Source organism: Acyrthosiphon pisum, chromosome A1, assembly GCF_005508785.2.
Source record: "Acyrthosiphon pisum isolate AL4f chromosome A1, pea_aphid_22Mar2018_4r6ur, whole genome shotgun sequence".
NCBI lineage: Eukaryota > Metazoa > Arthropoda > Insecta > Hemiptera > Aphididae > Acyrthosiphon > Acyrthosiphon pisum.
The window spans coordinates 28511973-28533165 of NC_042494.1; the positions used below are offsets into that span (position 1 = coordinate 28511973).

Consider the following 21193-nt stretch of genomic DNA (forward strand, 5'->3'; position numbering starts at 1 on the left):
TATTATAGGTCAATTTTTTTTTAATACCATAGATAAGTATATATTATATGTCTAATACATAGACTGATATACCGTCTCCGCTCAGAATCGTTTTTCTTATACAGTGATATTATATCATTGAATTCAAATTTAATACTGTCCATTATACAGTGACCCACTTCTAACCTACTGTACAGCAGAGCGACATCCACTTACCCACCTTTTTTCTTGTGTTTTTTGCGTTTACCATGCATTCTTCTTTTCTTGATCATTCGAATATATTGTTCAGATTTTATTTTTATATCATACAACGTAATATTCATAAATAAATATATATAAATGTATAACAATAATCTAGTGGACTTGACAACCCGTGTTTTTTATAACTTATAGTTACCTACCTACCTATTATACAAGTTTTCTATAGGCTATAACCATTGATTATATACTAAATAGTAAGTATATACTATATAGCATTATATAGTTACTGTAATATATAGTATTTATAAATTATAATCAATGATATAACGTATATGAATGGTCACATTCAATTAGGCTACATTTGCGAAAAATAGTATGTAATGTTACATACACAAAACAAATTTAATATTTGATTTTTTTTCCTCCTAAATCCTAGTGACCTAGTATTATATTAATGATTACATCTTAAGTCAATTAATTAATAAAGTAGAATATTAAATGGGGAAATTAAATTATCAACAGACAGTTTAGTATAAAGAAAGTTAGCTGAGTAAAGTCTAATGTCTAAATGTATTTAAAATTATTCTTAACGGTTGAAATATTATTTAAAGTTATGATCAGTGAGTAAAGGTGTGGTTTAAAAGCTGAGTAATGCATAATAAGTATTAAGTAATAACTGCACATTTAATTCATAACTATTAACCAAGATACATTCGAAATGACAAGTATGAGCTTAAATTATGATCCACGTAAATATAAAACTTATCTGCCCGTGGTAGATAATTTATATTGTAATATAATTTAAAATTAGCTATTTTAATTTTTTTATTTTATAGTATCATCTGGACAGTCATGATAAGTCACAACGATTTAAATTTGGCGGGGAAACGATCGAACCAGCCGTGAAGAGAATAAATACGCGCGTCACTGTTTGTTCCAGATGTGTTTGTGTTACTTCCATGTACTGTGTAGTTGTGTCTCATCCCCACTCAGCTCAACGAAATTGATGTCGTAGTCGATTCGTGTGGTTAACGCGCTTCATGTCCATCTTTCTCTATCACTGTGTCTCGGTTCAAGTGCGGATGGTTATTTTTTTATAAGTTTTTAACTATTTAGTTTTTAGGAACACCGCCATGGTAAGTCATTTATTCTTTCGTTATTCGTTCGTTTTAAGTTACCATTTATGTTTTTATCGACCATTACTTGGTATTTGTGTCGATCGTTTCCTAGCGCTTGTAAGTCGTTGTGCATGCACTCGACCCGCTGACCATGCCCGGCCATGTGGACTCCTGCTTAACTATTTGACATAATATTACGTGTTTTTGCCTTCAGATGTTGAGTTTCAAGATTCGTGCATATTCGACCGTCTTAAAACGTCTTCACTACGATTTACCGATTTATCTAAGTTATTTGTAAGAAATTGCGACATTTCTAAACCTAACCTCACTTTTGCAATAATGATGTTTTACCACTTGCAGCTTCATGTTTTCAAACTAAACCCCGGGACACATTCTAAACAATATCCTTAAATAGTTTATTTTGCCTCAATCTACGTACAAAAGATCCATCGTAATATTTTTGTTATTACTTCTTTTAACAAAAAAATGACTAATTATTGGGCTTCTTATATCGTAAATAAAACATTTCTTCGCGTTAATTCACAGTGTGTTAATCTTCCAACACTTCAGTACTTAAAATATTTGTGAAACCATGTGTACATAATATTATGTATATATTTTCCAAATAATACCGATCTACCCTTGCTTCTTATGTTGTTCTTAAGTGTGTACTTTTCGTTACTACAAATGAGATACTTTCTATTCTTATTTAATTAAAAATATTAACATGTTAAATAATTATGTTTATAGGCTTTATCTACAGCTCGGCCGTTAGTTTCTGTATACAGTGAAAAAAATGAAGAAACCGGAGAAACTGTTGCTCTTGCTACTGTGTTCAAAGCACCCATCAGACCGGATGTTGTTAGTTTCGTCCACGACAATGTTTCAAAAAACAGCAGACAACCTTATGCCGTCAGCAAACTAGCTGGTAAGAAGTTTTTATTTTATGATTTGTTAATCATTTAGTTTAGGTTTTTTTAATACTTTAAGGTCATCAAACTAGTGCTGAATCATGGGGTACTGGTCGTGCCGTTGCTCGTATTCCTCGTGTCCGAGGTGGTGGTACTCACCGCAGTGGTCAAGGAGCTTTCGGTAACATGTGTCGTGGTGGACGAATGTTTGCCCCCACACGTGTATGGCGCCGTTGGCATAGAAAAATTAATGTTACACAAAAGCGTTATGCTACAGTATCAGCTATTGCCGCTTCTGGTGTACCTGCTCTTGTCATGTCAAAAGGTAATTTTATTATATTTTACTATAAATCATTATTTCAATGTTGATATGCACCCAAAATGTCCACGTATGAACTTTGTACTATCAGTTTTCTATGTAATTTTTTTTTTTAATATGTGCTATATTAAATAAATTTAATCAGCGTACTCTGGTAAAAATTAATTGTTTCTGGAGTTCCAATGGATTTAGACACATTTAATAAGAATAATATTTTATTTTCTACTTAAAATGAAACAATGAACATAACATGTAAATAAAACATTTACTACCTATGCACAAAAAATGATGACATCGCTTAGAGCACTGGGTTATGATATCCTGTGATTACTTTACACGTTGACAAAGTCTGATTTCTAATATCAATAAGTCTTTATAATTTGACTTTCTTTTTACTTCATAATTTAATGTTATTAATAATAGATATTCATAATAGTTAATAATAGTAGGTAACTGCTTGTATTATTAAATTAATTTAAAATGATGATAATCTTACAGAGCATTGGGTTATGATTTCAATGATTACTTTTACGTTGACAAAGTCTGATTACTAATATCTATAAGTCTTCATAGATAATTACCACATGAATTAGAAGTTATTTAACTTTTTTTAAACTTTTAAATTAAACATTATATTTTATAATACATTGTGATGGTTTTTACATTTTTAATAGTAGTTGCTCATAATACTAAATTAATTAGAAATGATGACACTCTTTACAGAGCATTGGGTTATGATTTCAATGATTACTTTTACGTTGACACTGTCTGATTATGTTTTAAGCAAATATATATAATTAAAGTGGCTAAGTGACTACTTTTAGCTAAACTAAATAAATTATTGTGTTAGTATTTTCTCTACCTGATATACATAGAATATAATAATATTTTATATTAATTATAATGTCACGAAGGAATATTCTTTTTCTTTATGGAATAATTAATATACATGCACATTGTTTAGTACAATACTTTATATTTATTAGTACTAAATCATTTGATCGTTTAGTGCATATATTAATGTTGTGCTTTCTAGGCGTTGCCTCACTTAATATTCATATTAGTGGTGGCGGCAAGAGTATCAAACAAGTCCCCATAAAATGTATGTTATATTAGTTTCAGTTGTATCAATATTTTAATATATTTAATTAAAATGCACATAGTGTAGTCAAATACACATGTATTTGTACTAAACATTTTGATCGTTTAGTGCATATATAAATTTTGTGCTTTCTAGGCGTTGCCTCACTTAATATTAATATTAGTGGCGGCGGCAAGAGTATCTAACATTTATTAATCTAATAAAAAAATTGCATTTTTTACTTAGATTATAACTCAATAAATAATATAACATGTAATTAATAATTATTATAGGTCATTTGGTACAAGAGGTACCTGAATTTCCATTAGTTGTTTCTGACAAGATCCAAGAATACACTAAAACCAAGCAAGCTACAATTTTCTTACACCGTATCAAAGCATGGAAAGATATCCAAAAGGTTAAATCAATTAGTTATTTCTTAATATTTTAATATAATACACACTTTATTAAATTAATTTTTAATTGTGTCATATTCTATTTTTAGGTGATTAAGTCTCGCCGTTTACGTGCAGGTAAAGGAAAAATGCGTAATCGTCGTCATGTTCAGCGTAGAGGTCCATTGATTGTTTACAGTAAAGATCAAGTAAGTTATCAAATTCTATTAATTTCTTTCTTAAAATAATGAAGAAAATAATTAGTGCACATGATATAAAGTTTTTTAATTTTAGATATTAAAACTGAACATTTATTGTGCTATAAAAAATGGTCTGATCTTTCCTAGTCGGCTTTTGCTTGTATTGGGGACAAACTTTCCAAACAATAAATAATTCTCTATTAGATTATAATAAGTCCCACGGAACATTATGCTGATAAAATTTAAAAAAAATCTTAGTTCTCATGGCTCATGCACATAATAATGTCCAACATTCATATAAAAACTTTTTTGAAATGTTACTGTACGTGTGCAAAATAAAATTTTTATTTCAAGGCGTACCCTGGAAATGTATTAATAATAATTCTTTTGGGTTCCATTGAAGTTGAACATTTTTTTTTGTTGCCAATATTAGTAATAATTATTGCACAATATCACACTTGTGATATTTATATTTATTATATTTCTGAGTGGTCTTTTTGTGCAAAATTAAACAGATTATTTCACAGTCGCTGCTTATAATTATTTATTTATTTGCTGCATACCCAAAATAATTATAAAACATTTAAATTATATTAATTTTTTCTTATTAGTAAATTTGTACATTTTAAATAATGTGTATACTTATATTAAGTTTTATTGGTTAAACACTAATGTAAAGGTTACTCTCTATATACAATGAAAGCACATAAAAATGTCCAACATTCAAATTGATAAAATCATTGAAATTGTTACCGTAAGTGTGCTAAATAAAATTTTTATTTCAAGGCGTACCCAGGAAATTTATTTATATTAATTCTTTTGGGTTCCATTGAAGTTGAACATTTTTCTTGTTGCCAATATTAGTAATAATTATTGCACAATATCACACTTGTGATATTTATATTTTTTATATTTCTGAGTGGTCTTTTTGTGCAAAATTGAACAGATTATTTCACAGTCGCTGCTTATAATTATTTATTTATTTGCTGCATACCCAAAATAATTATAAAACATTTAAATTATATTAATTTTTTCTTATTAGTAAATTTGTACATTTTAAATAATGTGTATACTTATATTAAGTTATGGGATATATTATATTAAGTTTTATTGGTTAAACACTAATGTAAAGGTTACTCTATATACAATGAAAGCACATAAAAATGTCCAACATTCAAATTGATAAAATCATTGAAATTGTTACCGTAAGTGTGCTAAATAAAATTTTTATTTCAAGGCGTACCCAGGAAATTTATTTATATTAATTCTTTTGGGTTCCATTGAAGTTGAACATTTTTCTTGTTGCCAATATTAGTAATAATTATTGCACAATATCACACTTGTGATATTTATATTTTTTATATTTCTGAGTGGTCTTTTTGTGCAAAATTAAACAGATTATTTCACAGTCGCTGCTTATAATTATTTATTTATTTGCTGCATACCCAAAATAATTATAAAACATTTAAATTATATTAATTTTTTCTTATTAGTAAATTTGTACATTTTAAATAATGTGTATACTTATATTAAGTTATGGGATATATTATATTAAGTTTTATTGGTTAAACACTAATGTAAAGGTTACTCTCTATATACAATGAAAGCACATAAAAATGTCCAACATGCAAATAGATATAATCATTGAAATTGTTACCGTAAGTGTGCTAAATAAAATATTTTATTTCAAGGCGTACCCTAGGATCATACTACAAAAATCTTTTGGGTTCCATTGAGATTGAACATAATTATGAATACCAAAATACCTATTGCACAATTTCACACTTTAATTATTAATACTTGGTTCTTACGAGTGGTCTTATTGTGCAAAATAAAATTTGATTATTTCACAGTCGCTGCTATAATTAATTATTTATTTGCTGCATACTCCAAAATAATTATAAAAGATATCCATATTTAAGTTGAAATTAACTGTTACTCTTCGTACAACAAAAGCGCTTAGAAATGTCCAACATGCAAATAGATAAAAATAATTGAAATTGTTACCGTAAGTGTGCTAAATAAAATATTTTATTTCAAGGCGTACCCTAGGATCTACTACAAAAATCTTTTCGGTTCCATTGAAATTGAACATAATTATGAATACCAAAATACCTATTGCACAATTTCACACTTTGATTATTAATACTTGATTCTTACGAGTGGTCTTATTGTGCAAAATTAAATTTGATTATTTCACAGTCGCTGCTATAATTAATTATTTATTTGCTGCATACTCCAAAATAATTATAAGGTGTAAAATCCTCCAGTTACCTAATAAATTATGCACAGTTTTACACATGCATAATTTTTTATTAATGTTATGAGTGGTATTTTTGTGCTAAAGTAAAACTGATTGTTTCACAGTCGCCACTATATTTGATATGTATTGATGGCATACTCCAAGACAGATCACAATTTTTTCTAAATAGTTTTCTCGAGATTAGCTTAGTATAATTGGTATTTTTTAATTGGTAGGCCAACGATATAATGTATGTTATACTTAATTTAGATCTAAGTTATTTACATTTATGATAGATATACTACTTACAACTAATGTATTTTGTTGCTTTCAGTATCAGCTTAATTAATTCCTTCATAAATCCTGTATGCAAGGAGTAAATTGACTGATCTTTTTTTTCACAATAACAATGAGTAGGTAGGTAGATAGGTTAAAGGAAGATAAAAGTTAATTAGTTCATTTTTCAAATATTAACAATATTGTACAAATATTAATAATCTTCTTAGTTTTCATTTTTATTATATTTGACCAGTATATTTTCTTTCAATTTATCTGTAAAAAAAAATAAGCTACAATACAGCTAATACAGAAATGAGACATTTTGTTGTTTCCTATAAAGTACTTTTGATTTTTTTTACATGTTTACCATCCAAATATGCATGCAATTTTAATATTATTATTTATGAGAAATGTTTGATTTATATTTTAGGGTTTAAGGAAAGCTTTCCGTAACATCCCAGGTGTAGATTTGATTAACATCAGGAAATTAAACTTGTTGCACTTAGCCCCTGGTGGTCATGTTGGACGTTTTATTATCTGGACACAATCTGCTTTCCAAAAGTTGGATGATCTTTATGGCACATGGGACAAAAAAGCAACTCTGAAGAGCGGCTACAATTTGCCTTTCCCCAAAATGTCAAATACTGATCTGACAAGGATTCTCAAATCTGATGAACTCAAGAAATACTTGCCAGCTCAAAGGTAAAATGCAATAAATATTTTATACTACCATTGATAATTTATATTCATAGACTTATAGAAATAGACGGAACATTTGTTCCGAGGACTGGGAGGCGGGGCGTGGTCATGCCAAACGGATTAATAGAGATAGAATGGGTTTTATCATTATAGTAGGAGAAATGGCACTGTTCCGAGGACATCTAATTTGTAGCTTTAATATTGCTCGATTCTCGTAACCATTTGCACGCTTTATCATACCTAATGTTCCGTCTATGTTTATATTATATATAACTATTTTATGACAATTACCATATTATGTACATATTTAAACAAAACAATCTACATAGCTAATAAGTTAATTGGTATCAATATTACTATTAGAAAATTGGATATGATGAGGAAATCTTGGTCCGTGTTATTGATATTGTATGATAATATCCAGTTAATACAATTTTTCTGATCCAATATATAATATTAATTGGGTTTTTTTCAAATTATGGGCATAATAAAATCTATTTAAATTTAAGACTTAATTATGATGAAAAAAATGCTTGGTCCGTGTTCTTGATATTATATGATAATATCCTGGTTTTATTAAACTTCTGATTAACTAAATTAATTTACATTTAAGCCTCAATTATTATGATGAGAAAAATGCTTGGTCCGTGTTCTTGATATTATATGATAATATCCAGGTTTTATTAAACTTCTGATTAACTAAATCAATTTACATTTAAGCCTCAATTATTATGATGAGAAAAATGCTTGGTCCGTGTTCTTGATATTATATGATAATATCCAGGTTTTATTAAACTTCTGATTATCTTACTCAATTTACATTTAATCCTTAATTATTATGATGAGAAAAATGCTTGGTCCGTGTTCTTGATATTATATGATAATATCCAGGTTTTATTAAACTTCTGATTACCTTACTCAATTTAAATTTAAGCCTTAATTATTATGATGAGAAAAATGCTTGGTCCGTGTTCTTGATATTATATGATAATATCCAGGTTTTATTAAACTTCTGATTAGCTTAATCAATTTAAATTAGCTCTTTGATCTAGTTGAAACTAATTCTTATAATATTTATTATTTTTACATGGCTTGTAAAGCATGATTGTTAATACAATTATTGGATGTTATAAATATTTATATTTAGTACGTGTAATTCCTTGATGATAAAAAGGAAATATTTCTGACATTTAAATAGATTTTTTTATTAAAATGATATAAGTATTTTATTATTTCTTGATCAATGATCCTTACACGTCTTGTGTAGTACAGTATTAAAACTGACAGTAGTCTCTAAAACGATTACAAACTTTAAGTTGGAAATGTAGCAATATTTCGACCATGTTTAGTCTTGTTATATTGGATATATAACATTTAATATTCTGCTTGCGTTAAGATAATAATCTCACCCTGCATATTTATTCAGGCTTTTTATTTAATGCTGGCCATAATATTAAATGGAAATTAATTTATGAAACTAATAGTCAAAGATTTTAAAGTTGGATATGATGTAAATTTTGAAGTTGAAAATCAGTGATTTATAAAATTATGCTTTGTTTTAATTTCTGATCCAATAAATTAAATTTGAATATCGGCTATAAAATATAAATAATTGGGTACATATGTCAAACATAGATCAATAATATTCATACTACTGAAATAAGTCAAATATTAGTTGGATATGACGATTATATTTTATTGATAAAACATATGATTACTATAATAATTGCTTTGTTTTAATTCCAGATCCAATAGATTTAATACTATACAATAAATTATTTTTACTAGTATTTTTATGATTGAATATAATTGCTAAATAGTATATACTAAATATATATTTAGAACTATTAAATTGTGAAATAATAAAAAAATATTTTGTACGTAAAATTTATATTTCTTCATGAAGTGGTGTATAAATAGTTGGAAATGACGAAAATATTTTTTGTAGATAATGATGATACTTAAAAAAAATATGCTTTGTTTTAATTCCTGATCCAACATTTAATTAGTATCGATATGTTTTTTGTATTTATTACAAGAAAATAGATTTATTAAAAAAATAATATTTTTAACTGATTTTATTATTAGGACTGGATCATTGCGCCGCACTCGTAAATTGAACCCATTGAGACATGTACGTACTATGCTCAGATTGAATCCTTACATTGCAGTTCAAAAACGTGTTGCAAGCAATGAAAACAAATTAAGAACATTGGCTCGTGAAACTTACTTAGCCAAGAAAGAAGGGGTAAGTAAACCATGCATGTTTAATGTTTATATATAACTTGATATAGGCATACAAATAATTAATTTTGTTAATATTTTCAGAGACCAACAACTGAGAAGGGTGAAAAATTATTGAAACGTTTCATCAATGAAAAGAAAATGTTACGTGCTGCCAAAATCAAGGCCAAGAAGGTTATTGCTGTTAAGGGCTTGCGTGAAATTCATGAAAAGAAATTGGAAGCATATAAAAAGCGACTTGCAGCACGTGGTGGTGCTCCACCTACCAAGAGGTGCAAGAAACAATTACCCAAGCCAAAACCTAAGGCTGAGGTTAAGAAACCTGCACCTACTACCAAGGCAGCACCAAAAGCAAAATCGACTGGTAAAGCTAAGGCATGATTGGACTAATAAACAAAATTATTATAAAGGCTATTGTTTTTATTTATCTGCATAATAATTTTTTTCCTTTACAATCAACCTATGGAATTTAATACTCGGTGTATCTTAGTTTAGATAAATTAGAATTTACACTATACAGTACTTAAACAATATTAGACATTTAACTTAATCCTGATCACTCAGTATAGTATACCTAGTACACTTGGTGTCATTAGCAATGTTGTTTGGATTCAGTTCCTCAAAAACAGAATTAATAATATGAGTACAATTGCAGTTTCAACGCAGTAGAATGTGGAAGTAAAGTCATGAACAAATTTTTTATATGTACCTGAATGTTAAGGTTATTATAAGTTAAAATAAATTATTATATTGATAATATGGTATTAAATATTAAAAGTTGTAAAATATAATATGGGACATCAGTTGTTTTGAGGAATCTCAAAAAGCTATGTCCTTAACTTTCAATATACAATCGGATGTCGTGTATTATATTATATAAAGCTTTTTTTTTATTAAAATATGGTATTGGTGGACCATTGGCTTTAGGATTTCAGGGCTTGGAATATTTGAGTTACCGCAATAATGGATCAACTGAGTTATTTTTAGACAAGTAAGTATGGTTATTAGAATGAGAAACTGAATTTTTCAATAGTAGAAAATAATAAAAACAACAGTAATATAAATTTTAGTCGACGGGACATTAAGTGGCAAAATTATTTAAATCCAGAAAAATAGGCGGTCTACTTCTGAAAGCAATTTATAAACTTTAATTTAATTATAAGAACTAGGGTGATGGTTGATAGCGAGTTTTAAAAGGTTTTTTATGTAGATAACAAGATGTGAAAACAAAAAATATCTTAAATAGTATAAATAATCGATTTCAGCTAGATTTTCTTTAGCAACACATCTGTAACTGTTAGAATCGCATTAGCAGAATGAGTGAAATACCATAATCTTTAGGAGCACGTGATACCCGCATGTGTTGTCTCCATCTTACAAGTACATAATATAGCAAAGTAGAGCACGCTCCGTTAGCTTAAAAATTGGAATGAATTGACCTTTTATAAAATCTAAAGGTAAGATTATTATCTAGACAACCTCATGGGCTTTTTATAATATTTTAATTTTAAAGCGAGCTATGAGTATTTTAAAATTGTAAATAGTTTGTGAATTTTAAAGTACTCACAACTTGCTTAAAAATTAAAATAAAATAAAAAAGCTCATGAGGTTGTCTAGATAATAATCTTACCTTCAAATTTTATAAGAGGTCAATTTATTCTAATTTTTAAGCCAACGGAGCTACATGTGTTCTGCTTTGTGTATAATTTGCTATGTTATGCACTTGTAAGAAGGAGACTACACATGCGGGTATCACATCCTCTAAATTGTTATAAATATAGATGATTATTATTATTTGGTTTTATAAGGGAAAGTATAGTTGATTAAAATTTAATGTCATTAAGAACATCGCATGGTAATCATGACTTTGTTTAAAATATTAACTTTTTTGAAGCATTAAAGAAAAGAAGAAAATTCTTAAACTTTGTTAGTTTGTAGTTTTGTATTATTTCTTAGAATAATGAACGTCATTGTTTTATCAGAGTCAACGGTAAACACCGTAATATAATAATTTATTTTAGTTCATTACAAAAAAAAAACAATTAATATTTCTCCTAGTATTTGGATATATAAAAATCAAATTTAGGATGAGTAGGTAGTTAATTAGTAATAACTAATACTGTAGTAAATACTTATGTCTATTGTCTAATTCGTATTCAAAGTTTTTATGTCGATAATTTTAGCTGTCAAAAAACTTGGAAATGTAATACAAAGTTCCTCGTAAGTTAGTTGAAATTAATAAAAGAATTAGACCTTAAATCTACAATAATTTTTCATGAGCGCCTGAGATTATTATTTTGACAACATTTGTAAAAATTTGAAGATTATTTTGAGTTAGTAATTCATAATGTTTTTTTTTATATCTAAGAATTGAAAATTTAATACAAGTTTGTTTACTTTTTTCAAAAAAAAGATATCTATTGGAGGGTCAAAAGTAAATTTTTATGAGCGTTGAACTTTGAAGTTTCCACTCAATTTCTCGTGGAGCGATATTCTTATTTTGTTGTAATTCAAAATCAAATGGCTGTAGATTCTCGAAAATTACAACATATGTTAATTTTATCATTTTCTATACTTGATTTTCAATCTGTTTAGTTTTTTTCTATACATTTTTTTCATTAATGTCAAAAAGTTTGGAAATTTAATACAAGGCTACTCACACTTTATTAGCAGAGCGGTAGCCACTTAGCCGATTTTTTTTCCATGGACCCCCTTAACAATTTGATTGGTCTTGCCATGAACGCCTCAAGAGGATGTGCTGTCACGGTCAGCAGACATATGTAGCTCCTTTAGTTTAAATACTAGAGTAAATGGACATCTTATAAAATCTAAAAGTAAAATTATTATCTAGGCACCAAGTTTTATGAACTCTGGTTGAATATGAAATTTTTATTAGACATGGAAAATTCCATAGAAATAAATAAGTAATCTAGTATAAGTTTAATTGTGAAAGTTTGCTGTGTATGACATACAAGGCAGTCAGCTTGTTGAAGGGTGTCTGTGCTGGTTTATACAATATTTCAAAATTCTAAAAAATTTGAAAATTATATTTTATATTTTAACTGCTACCTTAATTATAATGCTTTCCACTAATCAACAGCTCGATACCTTTTTAGGGGGAGGAATGTTAATGCGGTGTGTATTCAGTATTGTATCAACGGAAATTATACTTTTAAATTTAATTTAATTTTAGTATATTAACTCTTACCTAATTGTAGGAAGTATAAAAAATATATATGGGCGTCTAATTAATCTTGTACCCTGGACCAAAAATAGGCAGTACCCCTTTGATCAATATAATATTTAAGTCTTAATATATTTATTCATTTTTTTTATATTTAACAATTTCATAATAGCTAATGAATTTGATCGTTGGATTACTTCAATCACATTATTTGTTTTACATGTGATTTACTTTGCAGAGTTATATTATATACATAAATAAGCAGTGTTGAGTCGAGATAAATATAATTTAATCTAGATAAAGATAAAGATAACTAAATTATTTATTTATCTAGATAATGATGAAAATTTTTTTTTATCTAGATAAATTTTTTTATATTGGTTTATGGCACTCCTTAAGATCGTAGCAATATAGAATAACTTAACAATATGTTATCAAAAATGTCTATAGTTATTAGTAAATACCACGGATATAGATACTATGGTTGCACAACGAACAATAATATGACGGCGCCAAATGTTCTTATCAAGTTACATAAATACATACATAGTATCCATACAAAAAAAAGTCGCGACATACTAGCGCTCCACCGTGGCTAGGTAACCCGGTTTGGTTACCGTAACTTAGTAGTAGTTGTAGAGGGCGCTAGTAAAACGCGACTTTTTGTCAGAATTGATAAGAACATTCGGCGCCGCTCAGCACTGTGATACAATATGGGCCGTCGTGCAACCAGGTATGCTGACAAATAGATCCAGAGTCATCGAGATCACGGTAACCATTCTGATAAGAATTGATACCAGGTCCTAGTCATTCAGATCCCGAGACAAAATGATCCTGCGTCATTTAGATCCACTGACATTTATAGATCCCTGCTTGTTTGACACATATAGATCCATTTATAACTGGCGGCATTTTTAAAATTCAAGTTAGTATAGAATTAATAATGCCTTTACAGGTTACTCTCCAACTTCATTAAATAATAACTTATAACATGGTCAGCGTCAATAATATGGTTTTTTTCGTTTGTATACTTACCATCTAGGTACCCACATCACCCCTAAATTCGCTGCCTATTTAATCAAATCTGATGGCATAGGTATAAAAAAACCAATGACCATATTACTTTTTTCTTTTTTTTGTTATTTATTTATATTTTATACATATTAAAACCTACTACAGGTACCTAGCTTAATTACATTTTTGAAAGAATACATACTTTTTTGTTAGGTACCTACTTATTTAGCAGGTCACAATATAATGACCACTTTTAATTTTCATTGTAATGATAAGGTCCAAGTGTCCCAGTCACTAGATGACTCATAGTCCCTAAGAGCCTGGACTCTACACTGCACAAATTTAACTACATATATCGTAATTATCAATCTAAATGTACAAAAAATACTGTACACTATTTTAGATATAAATTTAAAATACAGAAGAAAACGCTATACACACTTCTTTGATGTTGTATCCAAAAATTGCAAACCTATTCGTAATTAGGTACTGTACTACTTCCCTACCTAATTTAAAATTTATATTTATCCAAAATTAAATAATTAAGAAATATATATATAAATAAAATTAATTTTCCGTTTTTTGGCTGGTATTGGCGCATGAAGTTTTTTTTTTAAAATTATGACGATCCCAAATAATTTGGACAGGGCATTTGCATTTATATAATTTATAATTATATTATATTACCTACATTTTTTTCCTGATAATACATAAAATTTAGATCGACCTCATATACATATTTTGTAATAGTGCATTAGTACAATTATAGTAGGTACCTACCATAAACTATACAAGTCGAGTTAATGATTATTAATGTCTATATCCATAGTCAATTACCCAATGTGTCACATAATAAACTATATTAAACTTTAAGACATAATCAATACTGCAATATAATATATTAATATGTTAAAAACTAATGAAAATGTATAATATTATCTGAATCACAATAAAACTTTTTTTAATAATTTTATAAATATATTTATAAAAATAAGTGATTTTGCTTTAACATTGAATAATTATTTTTTATACATTATAAAGGTAATGGTAGTACATTGGTAATTTGTATGAACCCTAACGTATATCACTCTATGTACTACTTTAACATATACCTATTATACCTATTGTACCTAGTACCTACCCATACCCATTTGTACCTATGGTCTATGGGCTATGAAAGTGTTGCATTTTGAGTTAGTTTACATAAACGTTCACCACCCGAGTGTAAGCATATTATTATAGACATATATTATGTTATATACTTTTATATAGTTATACTAGCTGACCCAGCAAACTTTTTTTTGCCATATAAATTATATCTAGTGAATATTTTGGTAGTCAAAATAGCTACTCCTGGCTGATCCCATGCACTTCGTTGCTCATAAAAAATGACAACTCTTTAAAAAATTGTGGTTGTTAATATCCTTTTGGATGTAACTCGCAGCAGTAATTGCAATTCAGCGACTCTGGTTCCACTACGTCGGATCGCGGACAATGTGCAACAGCATATCAAATCGCTATAACTTATAAGTTAGGCGACAATCCGATTTAATGCATACTTGGTAAACCAACAGTAGCGCGTACACAGGATTTTAGTTCGGTTAGGGCTTTATCTGAGTAAATAATTTGCATTATTTTTTAATTACAGTGGCGCAGGAACTATTTTTCATGAAGGGGGGCAAAACATAAAACATCCAAAAAATATATATTTATTTTTGATTTATAACAGAAAACCTTTCTTAATATTTTATTCTTTTAATGTTGATATAGGTAGTATATTTAATATTATAATATAAGAATTATATAAATGTATTGATATAATTATGGTATAATATAAATAAAAAATACATTATATTTATACATATTTTATATATTGAAACAAACATAAAACATATTTACTATATACTTTAAGTTATATATTGTAACGTAACAATATAATATAAATAAAAATTACTCAATATGTTATAATGATAAATAATAAATCGATAATAATAATAATATTATTACTTATTAGGTACGCACATTCATACATTCATGAAAACGAGACCAATTTTGAATACGTAAACGTATAAATTAAACGTAATTTACGTTTGTATACTCTTTAATTTTTATGTAGTATGGTGGGGGGCAAAAGTATATTCCCCCCCTTGGATTATATCTGAGGGGTCAATTGTCCCCTCTGCTTCCCTTTCTCCGACGCCACTGTTTACTTAACAATTTTTATATAACTAATTATATAGTTATAGTCTCAAATTTAGTCTACATTTACAGTGTTTAACCTGGTCATCAACTATAGCGCCCTCCTCAGGCCGTAATAAACGTGTTAATAATTGATGGACGATTATACACCATCGATTATGGCAGACTTTATTATTATTCATTAGTAATGTTCTAAATCAGCCAAAAAAGAAAAAAACAGAAACTATGATTATCGACGTCTTTGTCATATTCAACAATTTATTTTGTATCTACTAAAAATGACCAACAATTGATCTGTGCGTACCTACACTTGATAAATTATATTATTATAATTAACATAATTATTGCAATAATTCGTATTGTTTACTTGAAATTCAACACAGTACATTGCATATAAATTATACGTAATTTATAACTTATAATTTAAAGATTTTTACATTTCATATTCAGATCAGAGCGATGAATGTATTGATTTTACATTGTTTTTTGTAATTTCACCACCTTTTAAATTACTATAAAAATTTTGATTTTCAATTATTAGGGTTATAGGTAAGGTAAATAGCAGTGTTGGATGGTAATGTAACGCAAATTACAAATTACTGTAACGCAGTAGTAATTTCATTACATTTTACTTAAAGTAACTCAACTGTAATAAAATTACTTTTTTTAAAGTAATTTCTATGAAATACCGCACTAACGCGTTATTTTTCATGTTATTAAAATAATAGTTTTGAATGTATTACAAAAACAAGCTGTTAGAATATTTCAGAAAAATTAAAAATCAATAATATTTATTTTCGATTCCGATAACAATCCAGGAATAAAAGTTATCACCTTATTAGCAGAATGAAAAGAGTTCGGCTTAAAAATTAAAATTTAATTAAAATTAATTATGATTAATGACTGATTGCACATTTGTACATAATAGGTCTATTATCAATAGGTCTATGATTGTAAAATATATACATAATAATTGAATCATATGCATTGATTATGGTTAAATAAAAATTATAACTGTTTACAATGATAAAAAAAAGTATCGTTATTTGAAACGCACTACTTTATTAATGAAAAAAATATTATAACGTGATAAAAATAATTTTAGGTAACTCAATTGTAATTTTAAAAAAAATATTTCAAGTAACGACTAACGTAATTTCAATAATTTTTAAAAGTAATTTACCCACACTGGTAAATAGGTACCTACCCATGAATTTTTTATGAATTTTTCGATGAAATTTTTACGAAATTAGATATTCTTGCAGTCACTCATAAAATAACGATTTATCATCAAAGTATTTGGGTTTTTTTGTAGTAGATAGGTACCTCATCTAGGTAGACAATTTTATTTAGGTAGGTAGGTACACCGTACACATAATCATAAATGCGCTGAATAACTAGAGATATATGCATTGCGTGTTAATAAAAATAAATGTACCTACCTACTTCTATTTTATAATGTATGACAGCGGTCACCAAATGGCGGCCCGCGGGCCGGATAAGCCCCTCGGACAAATTTTATCCGGCCCTCGGATAATGAAAAAAAAACCGATATTAAAGCCCATAGGTAGGATCAAAGGCCTTGCCAGTTTGTTTGATTTGCCATCAAACAGTACCTGCTTTTTAAGTTTTCAATATTAAACGTTATTATGAGACTTCACAAAAATCAATTGCCGAAAAATGTCCAGTTATTTGTGATCTTCGTAAGTAAAAGCTTGTGAACCTGCATAAATTATTAAGTGCACGAATCACATACCAAATTGCATGCAGTTAGTTGAGAGCAAAACTTGCCATCTTTCCCTATAATTTTAACCCAATTCTCTATTTATATTAAATGTATTATTAATTTGTATTTAATTTTATTTTAATTTACTTAATTAGGTAATTATTATTTAATTTCCACTAGGTCACTATGTTACTTTTGCATTATTCTATTATACTATAATAAGTTAAGAATATTTGCTTTGAATTTTGATGGCCCCCGAAAATTTTCATAATTCCCAATGTGGCCCTCCAAAAATATTAATTGGTGATCCCTGATGTATGATATAAGATTATTTTCATAATAAATTGATGTGACAATGCTCTTTTGCAGAGTTAAATATTTAGATACTTATATTGTGTAATACAATAATAAATAAAGTTTACCCTTCATGGTACAAAGCACGAGGTAGTTAGAGATTTTAAGTATTAAATTTAGTATTTAGACGAAAAGGAGATCATTAAAAATATAACAACAATTTTTCACCTCACCAAAAAATATTCCGAAGTTGTAGATTGGGAACCAATATTATACAATTTATATTTTATATAGGTACCTACTAAATATTAATTTATAATTTTCAATTGCGTACCTAATAGAAAACATTGTTTTACTTTTTTACAATCACCGTAAATATATTGTCGCCCCCCCCCCCAAGTCCTAACATAAGCCAGAGTGGGCTATTGCCCTTCGAACCACCCATTAAATACGCCCCTGGTGTATACTGTAGTCTGTATTAGTAGGTATATAGGTATTATTAATATATTAATAATTAACATTTAACGCAATATACCTATAGAATATAGATTGTTACTTCTTGGTTACTGTGATTTAAATATATTTTAATACTAGTAATACTAGTAATATTATTATATACTTTATTTTAAAGTACCTAACTGCAAATTGATATTTTATAACTATTTCTTTGGATTCAAGGTTTTGTGAATTTCTTATATTATAATTTATAAGTAATTCCATTAAAAAAAAAACATTAGTGTACCTAGTCTGAAAACTATAATATATACCTAGAAGCAGATAGTGATAATAAACTTTCCTCCTGCTTGGTATTTTAAAGTTTATACAGGGGTCACAATGCAATGGACACAGATATGTTAGATAGGTACAGACAGTTCATTAATCCAATTGGTCTTGATCTATAAACATCAGTGCTTCATTTTACATTGCAAAATATTAAATTTTTCAACAACATGGTGATCCAAAGAATTGTAATTAAAAGGGCTGTTGGCTTAAATGGACGTGGATTCTCATTGAGAGACAATAATGGAAATTCTTATTGGAAGCACCAAGCTCGCAGGGATGGTTTCACAGTTTAATGTTCTCTATGGCGTTCAAAGTAATTTTTAAATAATGAATATCATATTATACATAATATAGGTAGTTCCTAACATAAAATAAACACATTTTTGTTATTAAATTAATTTTTAGGCACATAAACAATGATTTTTAATCTATTATTATGTGATTATATTGAATCAAATTTTATACATTTTAATAACTAGGGATAATGTTTTTCAAAATGTTTTATTGGATAAAATAATTTATAATCAATACAATTTTCTAATGTCTAAATTTTAGACCCTAAGGGATTCATAAATATTTAACTATAACAATTAATTATAAGATAACTTCTAAAATTTAATTTTCTTTTTATAATTTCCTGTTAAATTGTATGATTGTAAAATTGTCTGTAAGCTTAAACTAGGTACCTTCTAAATTAAAAAAATTAAAATTGATTTAGAATTTTAGATATTAGATACAGCGCATAATAAGATTGTGATAACTGATAAATAACTTAAAAAAATTACATATACATACCTACTATAACACAACAATTAATAATTTATAATGTTTTTATATAGGTTTATAGTTTTATATTATTTTAACATTTGAAATTAGCATGTTTCTGTTAGACAACAAAATAATTAAACCCAGTTTGGGAGTTAGACAAATAATTCATGGTGTGAACTCAATAGACTAGAAATAACTTAAGTAACCAATAAGGCAATAACATGTTATTCAAAATATTGATATCATTAAAAAATAAATATAAATAAAGTATTATTACAATTATGATTCAAGTTTAGAACAAATTTAATTGTAATTAATTGGTTCATATGTTTAATCTTATGTAATAAATTTTCCTTTGACAATTCAAAATGCTTGAATAAATATATGCAATTTATGTTATATAATATTCATTAGGTAGGTACCCATATTATTTATAAAAATAAAAATATTGATTATTCAAATATAAACATAGGTACCTATGTAGGCATATACATTTTAAATATCCAAACATTATAATTGTTATAGGTGCCCTGCCCGCGGTAAAGTTTTTAATAGTGAACCAAACACGGTTCTATTGAATATTGGACATCACCATAATAGAGAACGAGTAATATTGGCTGAATTTAGAAAAATTCTACATCAACGAGCAAAAAATGAACGTTTACCACTACGCATTATTTATTAAATAATATTAAATATTGTTGTGGAGACGGAATTGGGAAGACAGATTAACACTGGGAGCGCTGTCGACGCCTATCGTACTGATGGTTAGGCGGATACCCCCCTACGTGGAGTCAGGACTCGGGAGATTGTAGGTATGTATTTTCCCGACATTTCGCATAAATTCTGCCTTTAAGTGAAGTGTATTTGAATGTATTTGATAATATTGGTAGAAATTATACTTACCAACATATACAGTTAGCTATAAAAGCGTATAAAGTTTCGATAACAAAATTAATTTATTATAAAAAGTAAAATAACCAACATAGAACTATATCTATACACCCCGAATCGGAAGGTACAAATTGTTTCCACCAGAGCACGTTTTGTTAATCTGCTTCCCCAATATTAAAAAATATGTTTTCGTTAACATTTCGAAATTAATTATCCTTTATCAATAAGCCAAGTGATCCAATCTTTTTTCACTTTTTTTCAAAATCGATGTTTTTGCATATCGTTGTAAACGATTATTATACCTACATCGATTAATCGAACCTAAACATCGCTATCATTTGTAAACGGCATAGAATTGGTGGGAATGAAGAAACTGGGTGTAAACGCCAATTAAAATATGTAAACGGCATTCAAGGAAACTTGATAATACGTACCTAAGCGTCATTGTTGACGGTTACATAAATTTATCATTTTTGTCGCACTGTAAAAACTAAAAAGCGTTAAGCGGCATGACATTACAATGAACTCTCTCTAAGCTCTATCAATTAGTTTATAGGTCTGTAATACATTGATACCTTTATATAGCTAGCACATCAAACAATAATATACCTTAGCATCTTCATCTTATTTGTTTACGACTTGTATTTTATATTATTTTTCAAT

The 21193-nt window shown here is 27.8% G+C and overlaps 1 protein-coding gene across 1 annotated transcript; it reads left to right on the forward strand.

Moving 5' to 3' along the window:
• The first annotated feature begins 1161 nt into the window (after positions 1 to 1161).
• LOC100167366 (60S ribosomal protein L4) lies at positions 1162 to 10077 on the forward strand. Its single transcript, XM_003243434.4, has 8 exons — positions 1162 to 1316; positions 2049 to 2226; positions 2289 to 2534; positions 3903 to 4027; positions 4115 to 4213; positions 7156 to 7427; positions 9513 to 9672; positions 9753 to 10077. The coding sequence occupies exons 1-8, from the start codon at positions 1314 to 1316 to the stop codon at positions 10047 to 10049; spliced, it is 1380 nt and encodes a 459-aa protein (XP_003243482.1). The 5' UTR covers positions 1162 to 1313; the 3' UTR covers positions 10050 to 10077.
• Positions 10078 to 21193: the final 11116 nt, after the last annotated feature.